Genomic DNA, 22,500 nt, shown 5'->3' with positions numbered 1-22,500 from the left:
GCTTGGTTGAATATTGAAATTGCACGATTGAATGACCTAAACACGTTTACCAAACATCCAAAGCAAAAAGGCAAACAACTATGTTTATCTTAGATTTCTTCTTCAACTTCAAATAGAATTAGGAGAGAACCATTTTAGTACGAACGATACACGATGCCAACATAGCAATACCAATTAGCTCTGCTGGTAATTGTACTGGTGTTCGTTTAGTTTCTACAAGCTCTAATCTATGGATTATGTTTGGTGTTTTTTTTAAATTTAAGTCGACTATTAGATTTAGGTACTCCCCCAATCTGAAATTTTCCTCCCATAGACAGTCATATTTGAAGAGGTATTTTAGAATAATGTTTAAGAGATAACAAACTTACAATAACAATAATATTGGAATTTGTTTTGCGAATTCGCGTGCACAATTTCATTGCAATGACATTTTTAATCGAGACTAAGAAATACGTGCTCCGTTCTTCAAGTCTTACTGGTTTGAAATGTAACCACAGCTCTATATTATTTAGTATCAAAATCGTAACCATCGTAAATCGTGATAGTAAAAAACCGAGGCATTTTAGTAAAACACTGTATAGAACCAGGATAATAAAATTTTGTTTCAAATAAATTTTAATATTTATTATTTTTGCATAAGATACAGTTCTTTTGCCGAGTGAAATAGCGCGAAAATCATCTGAACGCTGAGTTTTCTGTAAGTCAATTGCACTAGGACGCAGCATAAGAAAAGTTATAAACCCCTACAAATAGGAAGTTTGGTGTACTAACACAACAGCTTATGCAAATATGTCTTTACCATTTTCATTCATAGGTGGATCAAGCGAGAAGTACGTGTTCGGTTAATACCATTATAAATGTCTTTTCATCCGTCAAATATTTAATTTCAAACATACGTAAGTTCTTCAAGGTTTTTATCTCTTTATATTATCGCTCATGTTGAGTTTCAAGGGTTGCAAAAGCATTCATAGCACGCATTTCTTATATCAATAAAAGGATATAACAGTCATCGTTTGTTGGTAATAACATACTGTGAAAACGCTCCATCAATTTGAACTTGTGAATCCATTTTTTCGACGTAATAAATAAAAGAAATGCTAGGAATTGACTGATGGCTCTACTTGTATCGCAAGATACACTAAGTAGAGCATAATAAAAAAGGATCGCGGGATTTGGAATATGAGTATCCCTCGAATAGATTAAAAATTAAACCAAGCATTAGATAACCGTTTGCTGCTTGCTTCATTGATTTATATCGGATAGCCATTGATGAAGAAAATTGAGTGATTTTACAATGACGAGCGCTAAAAATTATTGTATTTAGTAAAGTGATGTTATTTTAATAATGTAACTAAGACCGCGCGGATACATTAAACAGCTTATCTGAGTAATGTTTCCGAACGCCCCGTTCAACAATCTTGGCTATGATAGATTATCACTGTTTAGCATCGTTCGGACATGGACTTCATCTGAAAAACACAGAACAATTCATCTCCAAAACAAAAAATACGAATAATGTGACATCGAATGGTTTCTGGAACGAAACTGAGACAGAAAGGAGTTGTATTGGAAATTACCAGAAATTGAACAGTAAGATGGACCAAAATTGTGTGTAGCTAGCTACGTTTACTATTAATAAATAATACAAGTTAACTTGCTTAAATCCAGATTTAATATTACACACGAATAAATTAAACATAAGAGAAGCATATGTTTAATAACTAAGTCTTATTTTTGATAAGGTAGTTCGAAGGTGGTTACTTTTGAAAAGGTGCAACGACGTTTTCTTCTCGCATATCTTTTAGCAAATTCAAGAAATGAGTACAAGACTTTTTTATTAGTATAAATAATTCACAATTGCTGCATAGCAATCACTGGCTTCATTTCTTAGCCTGAAGAAAAAATTGGCAATTTCTTTGTAAAAAGTGTCACAATTTATTTTAACCCGTATCCATCTGTTGGTGTTGTAGTATCCCACCGACTAAAAAACGAAATAAACTTTAGATGTTAAACGCTGGCAAGCAAACTGTTAAACCTTATTGAAACCTTAAGGATGTTCACGAAAAAAGCCTTTAAAGTCCATAAAAAACAAACCACTTATTGTAGTCTGTCTTCTGGCTGAAGTACTATTTACTTTGTGTATTCTGGGAAAAGAAAGTTAAAACGATGAAAGTATGGCGCGCTATACTGTAATACAACGATAAGAGATGGTACCCGATCCGGCTATAGCAACTTTATCGGTCGAACTCATCGAACACATCGAACACAGCTAAGCCAAGTGCACCCGTTGCTTACCCTTTCCGTATCTTTCCGATGGCTTGCCGCCATTTTTCGGCCATCCTGAAGCTGGACGGCACCGTCTCGTGCCTCGGGTACCCAGCCCTCGGCACCGCTCGATTGTTGCCCACCTGAATCTCGCTGAGCTCAACAAACAACAATACCACCACACCAACAGTAACCAACAGAGAGGGGGAAAACACAACAACAAAACCGCGAAGAAACAATCACTAGAATACACTCCCTGGTGGGCTCTGCTGCTGTTGGGAAGCTGTTGACACTTTCTATATCCTTCGCTTCTCTTTTTTTCCCACTCTCGTCCACCAGTGCACCACCTCTGCGGCCACCAAGGTGGTGGGTCAAGTGCACTTCCGACCCGTGCGCGAGCTTTACGCCACCTTCATTCGGTACAGTACAGTGTCACCGTGGCTATTGTTTCGACATGTTTGCGTAGCACTTAGCACTCGCCGGTGCAAGGGACCGCTTCCGACCGACCTCCAGGAAGGGTACCTGGAAGGAGAGGACAGTGTTCCTTCTTTGACATTCGACACACGCACACACACACCGAGACACAGTTAGTTGCGGATGAGTTCTCACTGGAATCCACTCGAGCGCACCATCGCCCCGAGAGGATCCGCTGTTTGATGTACTTAGTTAGAAATGGCTTTCGCGACACTCCTAGTCCTGTGCTCCTGGTCCTGTGCTTTGATGACACTTTCACTATTTAGCTGTGGTGGGGCCACCGGCGAACAACATTGTTTGTTCAGCAATCTGCATTTTGAATGCAGTAGCAGAGGTAGTACACGATTGAAGTGAGCTATTGATCCACTTAGTGCCGGGGACTGAATGTTTAAATAAAATTATACAGTGCGTTTGCCTCAAAATGCACCCATCATCTACCATTTGCTGTGGGGGTTGAGTGGGGTGTTAATACGATTGTCAATACTCTCTCGCTCTCCGGATCGGATTATCATATCCTCTATATCACTTATGTAAATACGCATCAGCATAATAGACCGCCTAGCGGTGCTAGCGTGCAAGAGCGCCGGTTAGTTAAGCATAATTTATGCAGAGCGGTGCCAGCTCCCATGCTGCTTGCAGCATCCTCGAAGTGGTGCTTGACATTTATCGCCGTGACAGGAAACCGGACCGATTAGAGTGCAATCTTCGTCCTCTCATTCGCCCCCGAGGTGGAGGAGAGTATTCTGTGCTTTCATTATGCCTCCAGCTAATTGCCAAGCGAAAGGAGAAGGTGGCTACTGCCTGGTGCATCGGGGCGAATCGGGTCAGCCGATCGATCACGATATCGTGATCACTGGTTCGCGAATGTGTAAAGAAGCTGCATCATCAGCAGCGACGTGCCGACGGACACGATATCCTGTGAAGTGCACGAGTGTTTCGTGATTTTATCACCGTTTTTGTGCCCCCTGCAACTTGCGACTTGCGAAAGGGTGCTCCGGGTGCTGCTGGCTGCCTCGAATCGTGTCATGCGGCTATCGTTGTACCGTCGCTTTAATGCAATGTTCGCTTTAACTTCTTTCATCCTGCAAAAGGAGGGAGCTAGCACAACTCATATGTATGTATAAAGCGATCGACACACGAGGGATGAGATATAATTACTTTCCATCGTTGTACGACACGTTCAGCCACCGCGGGCCCACAGGACATACGATAGGCCAGAAGCAAAACCCTCAACGCTTCGCAGTTATTGAATCATCGCCTCGTATCCTCAGCCGGTTAGCTTGGTCAGCTGCTACCGCCGCGTAGCAGCACCATGTTTGAGGTTAATTACTTTGATGACGAGCGGCTAGCTGTTCCTCGCGGCCCGAGCCTGAATGATGTCAGATTGACAGACAGGAACGGGGAACGGGATTCCATGGCCAGGACGGCCAGGGCATAAGCGAGCCGGGTGCAGCCGCTTATTAGTAGGTGACCGCAAATGGCGTACCGTCATTTCCGGCACACGTGGCATCCCCGACTAACTAACCAACCAGCCGACCGCAAGCCCTTCCGGCGGCGAGGTGATAATAAAGTTTTAATGGGTTTGTTTTGATGAAGGATCCGCCATTCTGGCCGGGATGGATGATGCGGCCAAGTGTACTATTCATTTCAGGAAGCATCATTTTCATCGTCGTTAGTTTGGGACATAGTTTGGTCCGGCCACTGAAGCTGAGGGAGTGTGTTTTGCTTTCTGTTGTCATTAATTCCTGGGAGATGAAGGGAGTGCTCAAACCTTATTGAAACACTTGTCCAGTTACAATGCAAGCACTATAGCACGCAAAAGGACTTACATGATATTTAAGTCTTACTGGCAAAAGTAAAGTACAAACCATTAACAATTTTTAAAATATTGGTTTGTTATCAGGAGAAAATGATCGTTTTATTGGTTTACAATCTCCGCAAAGTTTTTGCATTTTTCTTACATTTGAAGTCATGAACTAAAAAAGCATGCTATTGAATAACTGTGACACTATGAAGAAGCGATTACTTATCCGCATATTACTTTAATCCGCAGTAATTTCTTGCTTTCAGAAACAGAAGAGCCGGATGTATTTGACATTTTGGCTGCTGCTCACAAAAAGCTCCGAATGCTCAAAAAGCTGTCCTTCAAGATAAAATATCATCGTAAAAGACTGCCACGCAAAGGAGTTTTGTGAAAAAGTATTGGTGAAGGTAGTCTGGAAATGTATTAAATGGAAATGTATGTATTGAAATATATGAAATGGAAATGTATTATTAGAAAATGTGTAACGAATGCGAAACGTCGTCGTATATAATATTCGTATAAAGTATTCTACAACTGCGGCAATAAGTGATGCGAACCTCGATCACAGAACAAGACTCTCGCTTTAAAAAAGTCTAAAACATTTTTTAGTTAAAATTCAAAGGGTATCCAACTAAAATGCCCCTAGTAGATGTTTCGAGGAGGAGTATTGATTCTGCTAGTTAGTTTACTTAGCTGGGCAGAACGCAAAGTCAAATTCTGACTGTAATTGGCCTTACTAACGATTTAAAAGACCTCCACAATTTTCTGGGTTGATCCCGTTATAACACTTGTGGACGTTTTTAGATTCTAAGATGGATCGAAGACCATCGTGACCATTGAATATCGGTTGTTCATAACTCTGCAGGCATCTTAGGAACATTGAACTAAGCATTACTATCAGCCAAACCATGCTTAAATCATTTATTCATTCAAATGGTAATTGATTTCAAAAGGAACTAAGGAAATACGTTTATACTTCATTTCTGTGCCATGACTGCACATGCCTGAACCTACAGAATGCCATTTGAATCGAGCAACGAAAATTAAAAACACAATTTGTAACAACAACACTTTGACAGCGTTCTTCCAACGAACGAATGGCAACCAATTTGTTCCAGTTGGAGGGCGTAGAAAGCTGTGGCGCAACATCAACTTCCACCCCTGTCTCCTGTTTTTACAAATTTAATTTGCTTCCATTTTTCTAACGGCGGAATGCGAGGTTTGAATTATTTCCAGCGGATATTTTACATTTTTCATCAGCTAAACACAGCGGGCGCTGCTGGGCCGCAACGCCTATGCAACAGGTTCAGCTACCCTCCCACCCTAATACCAAAGCTTTCATTTCGTTAGGTTTGAATGTCAAATTCATCTACATCCCACAACGAATTCCCAGCAGTAGCAGCAGCAGCAGCAACTGTAGAAATGGCTGGTTGGTTTCTTGTCCCTTTTGGGCGGTTTATTATTTTGACAACTTTTTTTGTTGTTGTTTTTATGGTTATTGTTGCCTTTTGGTTTCCATTTCTGGAGTCACACAACGGCACAGGAGCAATTCACAGGACCTCTCCGCGGGCACGCTATGCAAACAAGTGCTTGTGCGCTCTGCACGGGAACTCTGTGAACCCGACGAGGAACGCAACGACAAAAGTCACAACTGATCGCTTGGGGGTTGGGGTAGGGAAGATTGTGGAGCCGATCCCAGGGGGGGATGATGGCAACTCTCCTCTCGTCAACTCTGCACACCACAACCGTTGCTCTATTCACTTCCATTTCAATCTCTCTTTCTCTCTCTCTCACTCTCTTTTTTCCATGATTAGTAGTTGACCCCTGAGGCCACCGATCACCACCGGTGGGGTGATGGTGATGATGATGATGATGCTGATGGCCATGGTGCTGATGGTTCACTTTGCAGTCCTAGCTCTCGCCAAAAGTCACCGAGCAGAGGGAGTTCTGACCGAGGGTTAAGCGGCTGGTTGGCACGTGGCAAAACACACTCCAGGAGTAGCCGCAGCGGCAGGACAGGACAGAGGCAGGACGTGCACAAAGCACAAACCAAGACAGCGAACCTTTCTAGCCGCGAGCAACCTCGAACCTAAAGTAACATTTCCTCCAACTCTTTCTGTTTGGTCTCTCTCTCTCTCTCTCTCTCTCTCTCTCTCTCTCACTCTCTCTCTCTCTCTCTCTCTCTCTCTACTCTCACCTAGCACGCAGAACATACAGGACGCTCCGGAGGTTGTTGAGTTTGTTTGCGCTTGGCTTGCGAGCCTTTGTTTAGCTGGATAAACAATTGTCCTCGGGGCGTACGGATAGAAGGAAGGAATGGTGCCCCCTTTCTGCCCGTTCGACCATTCAGGCGTGAGGCCTCCTCCGGTTTCCCGTTCTGTTTATCACTAATGTCCACGCTGCTGGCCCACATATGTGTGTGTGGCCAATGGATGTGGTCTTTGTTGAATTTCTTTCTTTTTCCCCCAAACAAAAACACATTCTGCCCAACCCTTATTTCCACATTAAGGCTCGAGGCTCGTTTAACGAAACAATAGACAAACCGGTGGGGTGGAGATAGCCTGCAAAGAGTGGGGACTGGATGTCCGGGTGAAACCGAGACCACTCGCCACTCGGTTGATCACTGGGCTGGTGCTACAGGCTATACAGTGGCCATACCCTGGAGTGGCGAGAGTTGGGTGGCATAATGAAATTGAACTTTTTCTTTCATATTTGCAATTTCAGTTACAAAGTGACCTTCCCTGGTCCTTCTTTCCCTTCATCCCTCGCGGCACGATGCGATGGTTTCTGCACCCGTTGTTAAAGGTGGATTGATATTTGCAGGATTAAAACCAATTTGGTTGCCATCGGTTCACTCTGAAACATCAATGGGCATATCAGTGCAACTCTTTATGTTTATGCTCTGCGGTATAGTGTCGGTGGCCATAAAAAATTAACCTTGTGACACATTTCTTTTAAAACTGCAAATTGGGTTCTTAAAATGGTGTCAACGATGCTTTGTTAAATAAAAAATATTATTTTTACCCATATTATCTGTTAAGGTTTTTAATCGGCATCTACTAGAAGAATCCATAATTTTTTACCGGTGCTTAGTGGTGCCCTTAACGGAATGTAAGCTGTCTATTTAATTTAAACAGATAGCGTTTTTTCGTGTTACATTTGACTACAAATACACATATGCAGTTTTAATGAACAACTATCGCCTTTGATTAATCCTGAAAGCTTGAGTTTGAAGCCTGGAAAACAGTATTTCCGTCATAACTTTTTGTATCATAAAAAGAAATGTTTATATTATAGAAAGAAAAATTAATGTTCATGGTGCTATTGAAACCTGTAAACTATGGTCTATGAAATACAATAGTTTTAACCTTTTCTTAGCATTTTGAAAGATGTGATTTTAGTGCGAAAGCTAAGATTTAGTGCAAAAAGGCATTCATCCGGCGACCTAGCGAAGCCTTTCCTTACGTAAATGTAAGGAAATCTGATCAAAAGCCCAACCAACATAAAATCCGTTTTGTTTCTCTCAATTTCAGAGAAGCGATTTGCTCGAACGTTGCTGTAAAACGAAACGTTTTTGCTAAGCTAAAGGCCTGAACATGCTTCTAAGGTGAAAGGATGTTAAATTGGCCAAGCGATTCTGAACATATAGCTGGAATCAATTCCGGAAAATACTTGTTACGAAAACTCCTTGATTTAGAGCAAACGTATCGTTCTCCAGCATGGTATCATATAGCAAGCTGTATGAGTTATGTGTTTATCATGCTTCAAGCACAAATAAGCGCGTCAGTCAGGAAAGTCGTTATTTTGGTCTCAAGGAAACTATTTCTGTCTTATCTGCTATTTCAATTTATGGTCTAATCAAACATTTCAAGAGAGAATGCGTCTATTTTAGGGTAGCCATTGCCATCAATTCATCAAGAAAATATCATTTTCATTTAGCTATCGTTTTCGGCGAGTATTCGCTTCAATTTAACCTCGTTTAGTGCCATTTTTCCACCCTAAAGGTTACCTTAACAAGTATTATTTTCAGTAAAAATAAACCATTAAGAATCTAACGTTGCATGCCGTGCTTTGTGGAGGTCTGAACCACCTTCACTAATCCCGTGAGTATACGGCGAATAATATAAATAACTTGGCATGACAAATAGTCTCCCATGGAACGGCAACCGACTCGTGATGATTTACTTTTCAATCACAGAGCAAAATGAATTTAAAAATAGCCATGAGGGCACGTTTATGCATGTTTGATGTCCACTACAGTATACTGAGCTTGCTCTTCGAGTCGTTCGAGTGCAACTTAAATGAAAGCTTCTCCTCATGCATGAGTCCGTGACGCATCGACATCTTCATGCGCGAAGCCGCTGTGGCCAATTATTAAAAGCGCTTTATCAAAAGCACTCACCCCGTGACCAGAGCTGCCATATCGAAATAGATTGACAGTCTCCATCTTGGGCAGTATCACATTAACGGTGACCACTTTTCCACCCGAAATGAGAAGCGTAAGTCAAATGAAGGCCGTTTTCCCCCCACCAACTTCACTTCCAACTTTAGCGCTAACAGTATGGGTTTTTCAAAGCTATTTCTGAGTGTTCACAACGTTCGCATCAACGGTATCCACGCGTTCTCGGTGCAAATCGACAACCTGATGAGCGTTCAAGTCAAGCCCGGGTTCCGTGCTGCCTCGAGGCAGTTCGTAGGTTTGCTTACGTGGCCCACGGTCTCGCTACATAATTTAGCGTTTGTTTCAGAGCTTCCACAACACACAACCAACGTTCGATGACGCCCAAATTGTACGGCAGCGAGTGTTTAGCGTTTCGGGAAAGCAGGAATGCTCAGCCTCACGGAAGACTGGCCATTTAGCGCTTAACCTAATCGGCGAGTCCACAGCGTCTCCGTCTCGCCCGGTCTGTTTCATCCAACCAACCAACCAACCAACCAAAGCGTGTGTTCGTGAAGTAAACTTGATGCGACTTATCCTCCCGGCGGACCATGCGAATCTTCACGATTTACGGGAGGAATGTTTAGAAAATGGATTCCGAGACTCAGTCGAGGAGTTTATACGTGGCATTTGACAAGGGTAAGCCAAACGGTAACGGCGCGATCGGATTGATCTGTATTTCTTGTGGAACTTTCGCGATTCGCGAGCTCTCTGGGTTCCATTAAGACCGTGGAACCCAAGACAGTCATCTCTAGTTGAGGGCTTTCATGAAAAGCTTCCTTTTCGAACCGGTCGCCAGACAGACATGGGCTCCAATGGGATTGTACAGCATCCGGTTCGATTGCATGCTGGAAACCATTCTGTGCTCGAGAAGACCTTTCCCAAAAAAGGACAAAACTCAAAATGACGCGGATTTTCATTTGAAACATTTTGCCAGACAACGGTGTCCGCTCCATCAGAAAACCTTTCCACTACAACAGCAGCGAAATAAGTGTTGTTGTTGGCCAAGGAAAGCATAACAAAATCCGTCGCGGGATGTGTAAGATGGTCCCAGGTGGTCGAGGTGGTCGAGACGATGAGATTTAAAATTAATTTTTAATTGATTTACATTTCCCATAGCAGAACCCCTCCCCCCAAAGGCGCACTCGTTGGTCATCAGCAACGATGCACTGCATCACTCCGGCAGACTTTCGTCGACATTGTGTGACCTGGGATCCGGGTGGTCGGTAAGCTGCTAACCCATTCGATAGTCTACGACGTAGCAGTGAGCAGCTAGTGGTGGCACAGATGGTGCTATAAAATTAATTCATTTTCATCGCGATCTGTTCCTGGTGTTGGTGAGCTAGCTCGAGGCAGAGAGCTTTTCGCGAAATTTCCCCCTCCCAGCACAGTAGGTACAGACGAAGAGATCCGAGGTGTAATTAGTATGGCGGTAAATGTGCTTTCAATTACCGAGCCAGACCAGACGTCTGGAAGGTGGAAGGTTGAAAACACATTCCCCATATCAATCTGTCTTATGAGCAGAGTCAGAGCGAGCAGTTTTGTTAGTCAATTAGTCGTCAGTCGACTAAGGAACCGACCCTGGCACCCAGCGAGACGTGTCATAAGAAGGAAGGCTTAGTAAAGGTTTACTGATAGGATTCATTCGTACACACACACACAACACACACCATAGCGAAAGGGCAGATCAAAGACCCGCCAATGGCATGACGTAATTAATCACTTAATAGATTGATCATCATGCTCTTTCACTTTCTGCAATCAAAGGCAGTTGAAGCAAGAGAGATGAGCATGGTGAGCAAAGATTCTTCATCAAACACGACACGAAACGACGATGTATGATTTTGAAGAAGGCCGCCGTGTCAACCGAAAGGAGAGATGGATTTAGGATTGAACTTGGATGGAGACTGTGGAACAAATCAATCAATTACAGCATTTGATGCGAAACCCACTCGCCTAGCCAAACCACATTTTGATTGATGATTCCACGATGGCCACTAAATGAATGATAAGATTCCAACAAACTTCCGAGTGGCTTCCTTTAATGGTAGACATCATGGTGAGTTGGCAGAAAGAGAGTAGAACTCGTGTTATTCGATGCCATGATGTTTTTTTGAAAAAGCATTTCAAAGAAAAGCTCCGATCCGGTGCTACCGTGATAAGTAGTACGCATTCCCTTCTTTCTTACTCAGTGAGTAAATACATTAATGGCATTCAGCAGCGTAACGTGGTACAGTGGAGCAACATACAACATTACAAAACGATTTTGTTCGTAAAAAGAGAAAAAAAGCTTTCATAAAGCAGACAGTCTAGACAGTAATAACCACTACTGCTGCTGCTGCTGCTGCTGCTGCTGCCTACTGTAATTACAGACAGTGCTCCAAACAGCCAAACAGCGACAGACCAAAGCGCTCAAAAGTAGATCCAACTAAGGATTGCCTGCAGCAGATTGACGTACTTCACTGAGGTACAAACATGCGGTGCACGCGATCATCATCATCATCACTACCGTCGTCGTGGTCGCCGTCATCATCCGTGATAAATGAACAACATAATTGCTACGATTATGATACATATCTACACGCCCCGGGGGCAAATGCATGTGGCGGTGGTATTAGCGTATCCGCGTCGACATGTTCGTCGTTTCCTCGTTCATTCGCCGTTCGTTCGATGGCGAAAGTGTCACTGCATACGGGGTGCAATTCATTTAGATGCCGAGGGATTGAGAGGGATAGAAGTGCGATTTGCGGCAATATTCCATTGCTTTCGTGCTCTAAGGCGCTCCAAAGCACTCGCACAGCATCCTGGCCGTCGTACAGATAGAAAGATAGCAATCTGCTGTCAGATTAAGGGGGAAGCGCGTTCTAAATCCTTCGTTACTTTTGCGAACGAACGAACGAACGAACGAGTACCTTCAGTGGCACCAACCTCGGTGGGAATCGATTTGAAATGCTGACCCTTTTTTTTTGTAGTAAGGACTTTACCAAAGTCCTTGAAACCGGCCTTAAGTCTGGGCGCACTGGGCACTGGCCGTGTCGCCGATGCGTCGCGAGCATCAACACCGTTCTTGACCTTTATTTTTCGGACCATCGCCATAGCGAGCTTATGATGACGATGATGACCCCGAAAGATGCTTCTGACCATAGACGGAAACCGGCGCTAGCGGTAAGTATGCTCATCTCAACGTTTCTCCATTTGTTTTGCTTCTTTTTCCCCCGTTCTCTACCAGATCGGTCGGTCTGTTATCTATGTTTGTTCATGGATCTGATTGGAATGGACTGGATTTTGGTGCTGCTACTGCTACTGCTTCAGGGATTTATTTGTCGCACTTTTTGTGCTCCACGTAGTGTAGCCTCCACGGCCGGTTCCATTTGGTTCCCGGTTGCTTCTCCGGATGGAAGTGATGACGCAAAACTAGTCAGCGAAACGTTGTCGCTAGGCTGCAGCCACAACGAGAGAGAGAGAGACAGAGAATGAACAAGATCCTAAAAGCCTGAACACCATTAAGAGCGCGTTGCCGTGTCGCAAGGCTGCTGCTTGCGACAGAGAAAAGTGGGAAAAATGAAAGAAGACCGCTACTCGGAGTTTCAGTTTAATGCTCGCGCCGTAAACGAGGGATAAAAACTATTACAAGCTTAATACACGCGGCCAGGGCGAGTAGTAGCCCACAAAGCATTACCGACACTCGTCATCATCGTTAGTCGTCGCCGCCGTCGTCGTCATGTCGCAACGCCAAATAGTGGCGCCATTGCCCACTCGCTGGCTCCAAACCACCATTGGGCATCCGCGTTTTTGTAGAGTGGTTTCGGTTGTCCATCCCTGCGATCTGTTTTGTCCCTTTCTTTTTTATTATCATTCCCATTGCTATTGGTTTGCTGAACGCAAAAACATCATCCTTTGTGGTAGACTTTGGACAGCTGCACCTTCTACCTCAGGTCTGTTAGGTCCCGGGATTCTGGCCGACCCTAGACCTTCCACCCACTTGAGGCGCATTAACGCGACGGCCACACACACGTTGCGTGGTGGATAATCGGAAGCCCAAATCGAAACACATCGCAACAATCGATAAAATATCGTTATGAACAGTCGTCGGCGGTCGCCCTGAAAATGTGCGTCTGACAAACAAGCACAACGGGAGAGCGGAAAGGGGAAAGACCCCCTCTCCCCCATATCCTCATTCAACGCATTTTATGACAGATGTTCACGTTCCCTTCTAGCGCTTCAACCGGGCCGCCCCAATCCCAGCACAAGCGAATCACGACGGATTGCCAACAGTCGACTGATATCAGCTTGGCCCCCGGTGGTGGTGGTGGCCACCACCGCGCATTGTTGTCCAGCGTAGTGGCGCCCGCTACAAAACCGGGCGGCTAAAGAAGCACAGAAGCTGAGCTGACGGGATTAATAGCTTTCAGAAGGCAACTGTCGGTCGGTGCAGGATTATGGGCGGCAAGTCGCCATCCGCGTTTGCTGCGAACAGATAGCATTCGATCACACTTTCTCCGTGCATTCCTTTCACGCAACACAAATGTCATAACCAGCGATAGAAGCGTATGAATAATTCATTCATTTTGAATTCCACCATAAAATGTACCTTTGCCGTGCAATTGCACGGGAACCGATAATAACATTTTTACCATTGCTGCTGCCATAACGCAATTCTGCTTCGGTGCTTTTGTTTTTCCCCTTTTCTTCTGCGGTTCCATTGTGGCTTCGAGGACTACATAATATGAATATTTGGTTTGTCGTTCGGCCACCACCATCGTTGGTAAACTATTTCCCATTCCGTGGGATATTAATCCGCGGGAACCACTCAAGTTTCGACTTTGAAGGCAGACCCATTGTATCGAGGCGCATACCACCGAAAGTGCCAATAAACAGCCAACCCAATTGTACCGATTTTGATATTGCATCGTTGAGGCATCGTTTCATATTGCCGCCTCGATTTGGAGTTCTTCATTTCACGTCACTGTTTATCATCACTCGGCCAGGAGTCGACAGACTCTGCCTGTTCAATGAGTGGTGGACGGAAAAAGGCAGGCAGGAAGGTTGGCAGGCAAATGCTGGTACCAGGATTCGATTTAATACGTCGCAGCGTTTATGGTACGCAGCTCGAACAACGGTACAACCAGACGCGCAGCTGAGAAATAGTTGCGTGTGTGTGTGTGTGTGTGTGTGTGTGTGTGTGTGTGTGTGTATATATATAGTACAACGGGAAGGTTCAAGGTTTGCCACGCGTACTGCAATCATCGAAAGATGATTAGAGTTCAGCCCCTTGGGGCGTGATGCAACGCTGGCAAAACGCAAACGCGATGCAAATAAACGGCTTCGGTATGAGGTTGCCGATGCCGGCAAACACACAAGTCGCAGCCAGTCCCAACCCAACCGATTGGCAGCCTTGACGATTCGCTTCCGGGTGAAGGAGGCCACCAGCCGACCAGTGCCACCGACTAGCTCCGGTTAGACGATTCCCTCCCCCGGGGTTCACATGTTGGAACGTATAAATAATCCACGCCAAGCATCGTGGCATGCAATCGTGACCACCGTACACCATACTCGTGGCTACTTGTTGCCTGCCTGCCTGGGACATGAGTGAGATGGGGGAGTGAACCGCGAGTATCGTGCATGAGCAAAACACACAAATGCAACTGGTGGAAATGGCTACGCCACTCAGCGGCAGTCGCAGTAGCGACGGTACTGCAACGGCGAATTGATGATATCACCGTGGGTGGGCAATGTTTGCCCCGGGATAATGCTGCGAGAGACGTGCATTTGATGAATTGAAAGCTTTAGACAAACTACCTCCCCCGTCGGCTGTGTCAACCCCTCCCCCCTCTGATAATCCTTGATGGCGTGGATAAACAGCGAGATAGAGTGAGAGAAACAAACGTTCGATCATCGTGATTGATTCGCCGTCGCGTCATAATCGATTGTTACCGGCCACTCGCTGCCAGTGGCAGATTGGACATCCTGTTTGTGGCTATCAAAACCCGCCCCATCAACAACATCAATCCGTTTGATCCATTTTCTGCCCGGTAAGCGAGTAGCTGGGAACGTTATTAGTAACATGTACACCGGGTAAGAGACCCAGAACTAAAGGGGGCACCAGGATAGCACAGCAAGGATTGATGTGCGATTAAGCGATAAACTACAAAGTCTGGTTTTACGACCAGCGACGAGGTGACCAGACGAACGAACGAATGAACGACCGTGCGTGCATATGTTTAAAGCGGATGCAACTGCATCTTTGGCCTCACACGCGGCGATGACGAACTATGGAAACTATTTCGAAATGATGGAAGTACCATGTCCCAAGGATTGGGGCTGTGATATTGAAGAAATAAACCCCGGGAACCGCTTCGACTATGAAAAAGAAAATGGAGCACCATGCGCCCCCATTAGTGATGCACTACCAGGCGCCTCCATTAATATAAATTCGTGTTGATCAAGTGGCTTGCATTATTTTAATGCTTTTGTTATGTAATTATAACCTTTTTAAACACTCATTAGCGATTTTCAAGGCCATGTACATCAATCGCAACAGCGACTAAGTGGATGATGCATTACCAGGCGCCTCCATTAGTACCAATTTTGTTTCGAAAAACAATTTCATTATTTGAAGCAATTTTGGTACCGGTTATTATTGACTATCAGGCTCCTGTTAATGGTTTGAGGGACAAACTCGACACAACAGCTACACCAGCTACCTCGCGATTAGTATCGGACGTGCTACCCTCTAACTGGGCGCCTCCATCATCAGTTGACCAAAAACAAAAATTAACATACTAATCGATGACTAAATCTCAATGAACACATCACTAGCGAAGGCGTGCTAGATCATCTTCGAATGCAAATGGCGAAAAACGTGCCAGCTGGCTTGGGTGAAAAATTCTAACGAATTTTCCTCGAATCTCGAATCGGTTAATCAGCACGCATCGATCGCGCCGAGCTCGTCAGTCGTCGCAATGTGGCGCACTGTGTGCGCGCACTGGTAACAACTGATGAACGGTGATGACGATCACGAGCACAGGGGTTCGGGGTTCAGGCCTATGTTTCAGGCAACAACTGCACATATGTACGGATTGCCTTGATTCCGGGGTTTCGTTTTTTTCTTTTGCTTTTCTGCTTGTGTGTTATTTTTCATCAGCATCTTCAAACACCTCACGCAAACTCTTCACCGAGCGATCACTCACTACCCTCACTACCGCACTCTGCACCCCTCCGCAACATCACCTCCCTTCAATCACAGCACAGACTCGAAAACCATAAAAATACTATTAAACTCGCTGGTTGGTGATCGTTGTAGAGAAAAATCTGGAGAAAAAAAACTGCGCACAATGAACGCTTGATGATCGCTTGGTTCAAGCTAAATTTGTCTCTAAGTTTTTTAGTGTAAAGCGTACAAAAAACCCGCACAATTTGTCGCACTGTTCACGCAGAAATTGATCGGAAATGTAATGATTCTTTCAATAACACGTTGACCATCTGGCTAAATCTTTTGTCAAAACTTTTCACATAGTAACACACGCACAGTCTACACAACGCAACAAACAAACGCTTATCCCGAGAAGGGGCGCACACAAGGGCTCCTGGTAGGCGCGAACTCCAGAACAGAACTGTACCCCGAGAACGGTGGCCAGTGAATGGTTTGGAATCGGTTTGGCGCGCGCGCTCGTTCGCTCGCTCGGTCGGTCGCCACAGCACAGCGCAATGGCCAACCGCAGAGATGGCACATGGCCGGAGACATGGCGGCACACGCCGTGCCGTGCGAAAACGGGAAGAGAGCGAGGCGGCAGGTTGATAGATTTTTGTTTACATTTTTGCATCGGTCCTCCATTGGGGTATCGGTAGTGAGAGCGTGTCCCGTCCTGCCCTGCCATGCCATGTCGTGCCCTCTACTGTACATGGTGCGTGGTGGGTGCTGGGAGCGCGATACGAGATGCGTGTAGAGGGAAGATGCGATGATGCGATGCAGGGAACACAAGCTGCACCACCGAAGCCGGAGTTGAACACGCGTACGACAGAGACAACGACAATGGCAACAAACCATCGGGACCACGAAGCACAACTCGGGACACTCCGTGGCCAGTCCGTGACGGAAGGGGTAAGGGGATCGGAAGTCGTAGGAAGAGTGAAAGTTTCGTTAAGTTCCCTACACTAGCCCGAGTCGCGCGCGCTCTCGGGAATCTCTGCTCACGTCGGAGAAATCGGTGAGAAAATCGCGTGCGGGCGAAAACGCGCAAACTTAACGAAAGTCCTCCGAGTACGGAAAAACACTCTCCTCCGCTAGCAGCAGCAGCAGCAGCAGCAGCAGCAGGGTCACCGGCAGTGTGCACGCACACTAACGCACCGTGTGCCGCGCCTAGTGTGCGTGAGATCAAACCGAATCGTTCGCTCGTTCGGTTTGAGTCTGCGGTGCTAGTGGGCTAGTGGCTTTGGAGAAAGAGCGCCAAAATCGGTCAATCGGTAGAAACCAGAGCAGCAGCTGTGGCGAAGTGATTGAGCACGAGACTCAAGGCGTGAGCACGCAGGAGCAGAAGCAGCACCATCTCACGCATACATTCGCAGGTTAATATCATCAGAAAAACTCTAACAAGGGAGCGAACAGCCGTCTCTCGATTATAATATGAGGAAGTTAATTTGGGAGAAATGCAGAGAACATTGGTTTTATGGTTTTATATTTCTCTCACGTTCTCTCTCACTCTCTCTTTTTCTCTTTCGATACCTCTTATACGGTGTAGCGATTGAATTCATTGAATCAATTTCCACACCTCAACGGTAGTGGAGATGATAACACTTCAAATACCAATTGAGAAGAGGAAATTTGGACTGCATTAGCTCCGTTTAGGGCGGTGAAATGGGATTTAAACTGTGAACTGTGGTGAAACCACCATCTTAACACACCTCTGGACAGCTCATTGATAAGAACCGAACCGAAACCTGCCTGCCTGTCTGCCTGCTGGTGGCCAGTGCCCGTTGGAATGCGGAATGCGGAAAATGGGAGATTCGATTGCGGATAAAGAGAGCGAGCGAACAAACAGGCAGCAAATGGGGAGTTCGAACAGGAGAAGGCAGCAGCAAGCATGCGTCTAACTGGGTGTCGTAGCGCCGGGTGTTGTGGGTAGTGAGCAAGAGAAGGATAAGAGGTATCGTGTGTGGGAGGCAGGCCTGACCAGAGCAAGAAGATAGCAAGACCACGAAGACATTCATTCATTCATAGAATCAGCAGCCAGCACACACCCCACATCGTCGTCGTCGTCGTCGTCGTCATTGTCGTCGTATGGCTGCACGTCCGAAGCGGCTCCTCCCCCACTACACGCACTCCACTCCCATTTCCGCCATTCCGTCCATTCCGCACCCCAGACAACCCGGACCATCTCTTGTGCCAATTTAGCCAGCGACAATGACACACAGACAGGGTGATCACAGCACACACACACACACACCGTAACCCTCCCTCCGTGCCGTCGAGCACGTTCCGAGCGAGCAAAGCCGCAAGTTTGGGCCGAACCGAAGGCGGATGTTTTCCGTCCATCCGACGGCGATGTGATTGTGCGGTCGGGATGGAATGTGAGCTAGCAACAACAAGCGGAGTAAAAAACGGTGCCAATAACGGAAGGAAGGATGTTGTCTTCCTTTTACCAGCTATCTTACACTTTCTTTTGCTCGTTATCATCACGCTCTCCCTACAGTTGGGGAATCATTTATCCGCAAGATGCATACACTGATTACTGGTGAGCTGCTGCGCGGTTTACAGGAAAAAGTGAAGAAAGAGTCATCCTACATCTCTCATTTCATACTAAACATCGTCTTCTCTTCGCGCAGCAGCGCGATGAAATGAGATTAAAAAGCACACGGAATGTTTGCGCCTGCAAGGTAGGCAACACATTTTCACCTCTCAGCGAAATCGGGAAAAAAGTGCGTCAAACGCCACCGTAAACGATAAATTATTGAACAAACAATGATTTTTTTTCCACCTAGCGTTGGATTCCTTTACAGTCGAGGTCATTTGTTTTCCTTGTAGCCGCTGTTAGCTACCGGCACCATATTGATTGATCATGTGGTGCCGCGCTATACTCGAGAGAACGAACGAACGATTCTTCTGCCCCATCGAACCTCGATGGAAAGCGTTAATATGCTGGTTCTTACAACTTCTCGTATGGAGCAGGTTATTACATATTCATTATACAGCCACAGCAAGGGCAGGGCCCTAGCCCTAACCACAGACGATTGTTCTTCTCCCTCCCCCTCCCCCTTTTGTTTCTTCACTTCGCCGTTACTCTGGTACACACTAATGCATTATTTAGTTTAACGGACCCCTCTCCCCGCATCACATACATGGCCGTACTTAGCCGTCGTTAGCGTCGTAGCGGCCACGTCCGTGTACAGTCCGTGATCGGAAACCTGAGCGCACTGTGACTTACCACTTAGCCCTGGGAGCACGGGGATGTAATCGTAAATTATAGGTAGAAGGTCGAAGCCCGATGCCGAAGAAGAAGGTAGTCCGGAGTCCGGAAAGAGAAAAAAGGGAAGCAAAGGAAGGGTGTGTTAAAGGGGCCACGCGAAGAAGGGACAGGCAGAGTGATCTCCACGAGAAAGAGAGAGAGAGAGAGAGAGCCTACCATGAACAGGAACAGCAGCAGCACCAGCAGAAACAGCAGGGTTTCTGCGATGGCGCTCGCTGCAGCGGCACGACATTGTTGGTTGATTCCTGCGCCCCACTCAGTGACGAATTCAGTGGACCACTCTGAACGGTTGAGCCCATGCCCCGGAGTCTACACCCCGCCGGCAGTCCGTCTACGCTGCAGGACATTCTGCAGGACATGGAAGAGAAGCAGAGAGAGAGAGAGAAAAGAGAAAGAGCGAGCGACGTGATGCGATTTCTGCATTAACATTAACCGACCGGCGGGAAGCCGGTTCCCGCCTTTGGCTTGGCCACTGGCCATCTACTTACCCAATCTTGAGGCAGCGGATGGAAGTTGTTTTGCGTGTAAAACAACTTCACCTTTAGCAGCGTATCGGTAGCAAGGTAGGGCTGACACCGGCCACCCTCCGTACCACAAACGCCATTGCCCGCGCGAACCAACGGGAATGCTGTACTGTGGACGAGAGAGGAGGGCAGAGAAGTATAAGAAGAGGAAAGGGGGAGTGTGAGAGTAGCAGTAGAGTGACAGTGTGAGCGAGTATTTCCCAAAAAAAAAAAAGAGGAACGGATTCAGGAACAGGACAAAGCAAAAGGCGAGGTACATTCCGATGGAAAAAAGGTGGAAGCGAAAGGGCAGCGAGGAAAGGATGGACGATGGTTGCAAAACTCGTAAATTGGTCCCTTAAGGGAGGAGGGAGGATCCAAACCCCCCCCCCCCCCCACCACTCCCTAAGGAATAGTTGGCTGACTAACAAGATGATGATCGATGATGGCTTCAGGAGCATCCTGAACCCTGAAGCTGCTGAGCATAATGAGGAATGGATTTTGCATACATTTTCATTAGCAACGGTCTTCTCCCTTCCTTATCATCGAGAAGTTCAAGGCCACCCATGTGGAAAGTGGGTCACTCCCAGCGGAGGGAGTGAAAAGCGATGACTTCATTATGTGCTTGAGTGACACATTTCAATTGGAAACGGAGCTTGTGGAATGCCATGGCAGGGCAAATTGATGAGCATCCTTTGTGGGGTGGCTTTGGGGGTGGGGGATGTAGGTTGAACGAGTGACATCTATTGGGCCAGTAAATGGCACCTCACATGCGCACGCACACACACACACTGCCTCGAGGGCTTGATGTTTGACCGACGCAGTGAATTGAGTAGTGAAGCCGGTAACTAATCCAAGCTGACAAGCTTGGATCAATCATCAAACAACAAGCAGCCCGTCAAAGAGCGTCATCAAAAGGATTCGCGTGGACGAGCCCCTCTGGCTAACTTCTAGTTCCCAGGCCTCTAGTTCATACAGACCGGACTGGAATAGAGCAGAGAATCAAATCGATACCATTAGCATAAACACACTGGCTGGCTACTAGTTTGCTCGCTGTTTCGTGTTGTTGGTATTGTCGTAGTAGTGCGTACGGGGGGAGAGATGGGTTACAGACGTCACTAGCGGCGAGATGCCTGTTTGGTGACCTGTTCATAGCCGCTCTCCATCACGCATTACGCGGCCGTGGCTGTTCCACTTGAACACAACACCCACTCCTGACTAATCCTGACTCTTCTTCTGCTGTGGTATTCCGTCGGAAAGGGATGCTTGATGGTAAATAATTGAATTCAACACCAGCACCCCCAGCACCACCACCATCGGGCTAACTGGTATGTTGAATTGTTCATGATCAATTCTGCCATCCATCGAGGCATTTTTCTCTATGCGCGTGTCTGTGTGTGTTTAGCTTCTTTGAAATAGCCATAGCCGGAACGTGCATGTGACTGTCACCAGTTGGTGTCACCGTTTGATTGAAACAGTTGAGGTAGGTATTGGTTAACCGGCACCCTAGACCCTAGACATGAGTTGCCATTCAAACCAAAAAATGCTCAGTAATCAAAGTAGGCTATGTTGTGGATGTTTTGGATAATTTTGAAAGTAATGGTTGGTTTAGAAAGGAACTTGGTGATTCCAAGTCCTGGTGGACACCACATTCAGGCCGACTTCTACAAAAGGCAGCGTCACTCGTCGACAGCTACAGGATGTTTGTTTTGCAGATCATCTGAAAACTGGCGTCGGCATTGCCCGGTGGATATAGGAAGGGACGTTAACTCAAAGCTACTAACTAAAAGTCAAGGATGACTAGTACACTTTTCATGCAGGCACAGTAGCTCTTACCAGCGTTTTTCTTCCTTCGTGTAATGTGCCTGCAACCGGCTTGTTGCTTGGATTTGCACTTCTACACCGCTATCCCTTACCTAGGACCACACTTCTACACAAACACAATCACTGACGCACACTCATGCACCGACAACGCATTACTACACAAGGTCGGGAAAGGGGTTTTAATAAGAACAATTAGAACAATTGGTGCCTATGAGTCGTCGCTGTCGTTGACGTCGTTGTTGTTGTTACGGATATTCGGGACCGCACGAATGCCTTCCTGTTGGACCGAGCTACCAGCGGTGAATTTTGTGCTTTCACTTTGCGATCAAATTTTCCACCCACTCGTACATACACACTCCACCATACGCTCGCTCACACACTCACACGCAGGTACACACGTACACTCGATCGATTGGCGTTCCGTTTACGATGATCCTGGTGCTATTGCGGGTTATAAGGATCCAACACCTACTGCTACTGCTGCTGCTCTGTGGATGGCGTTACCGTCGATGCATACCGTACGATTTGCTTCAAATCCAGTAGTAGCAACAGGCCAGGCACACTAGTACCACCACACACACACACACTCACACACTAACTGCAACAATGGTAACCGGTTCCGGTGGAGAGCATCCTTATCGTAGCGCTGGTGACCGTTGACTCCGCGTTTTGCTTCGAACACCCCCTACGAGCGTACTGGGCGAGATCGGAAGGAATGCCCTCGATGAC

General features: G+C 46.3%; 1 protein-coding gene across 1 annotated transcript in view; it reads right to left on the bottom strand.

The window, feature by feature from the left end:
* LOC125958366 (regulator of G-protein signaling 17) overlaps positions 1 to 22,500 on the bottom strand; it is a 30,277-nt gene that overhangs the window by 5,164 nt on the left and 2,613 nt on the right. The window contains exons 2-5 of the mRNA XM_049691652.1: positions 21,784 to 22,500; positions 19,933 to 20,077; positions 19,601 to 19,792; positions 19,403 to 19,411 (exon numbers count right to left, since the gene is read on the bottom strand). The exon at positions 21,784 to 22,500 is cut by the window's right edge and continues 291 nt beyond it. Of these exons, the coding sequence (XP_049547609.1) occupies positions 19,403 to 19,411; positions 19,601 to 19,791 (200 nt within the window). The 5' untranslated portion in view covers position 19,792; positions 19,933 to 20,077; positions 21,784 to 22,500. The remainder of the gene's footprint in view (positions 1 to 19,402; positions 19,412 to 19,600; positions 19,793 to 19,932; positions 20,078 to 21,783) is intronic.

This window comes from Anopheles darlingi, chromosome 3 (genome assembly GCF_943734745.1).
Source record: "Anopheles darlingi chromosome 3, idAnoDarlMG_H_01, whole genome shotgun sequence".
NCBI classification, from domain to species: Eukaryota; Metazoa; Arthropoda; class Insecta; order Diptera; family Culicidae; genus Anopheles; species Anopheles darlingi.
The sequence above is the reverse complement of the archived record's forward strand: the minus strand, read 5'-3'. Positions and strand labels throughout refer to the sequence as shown.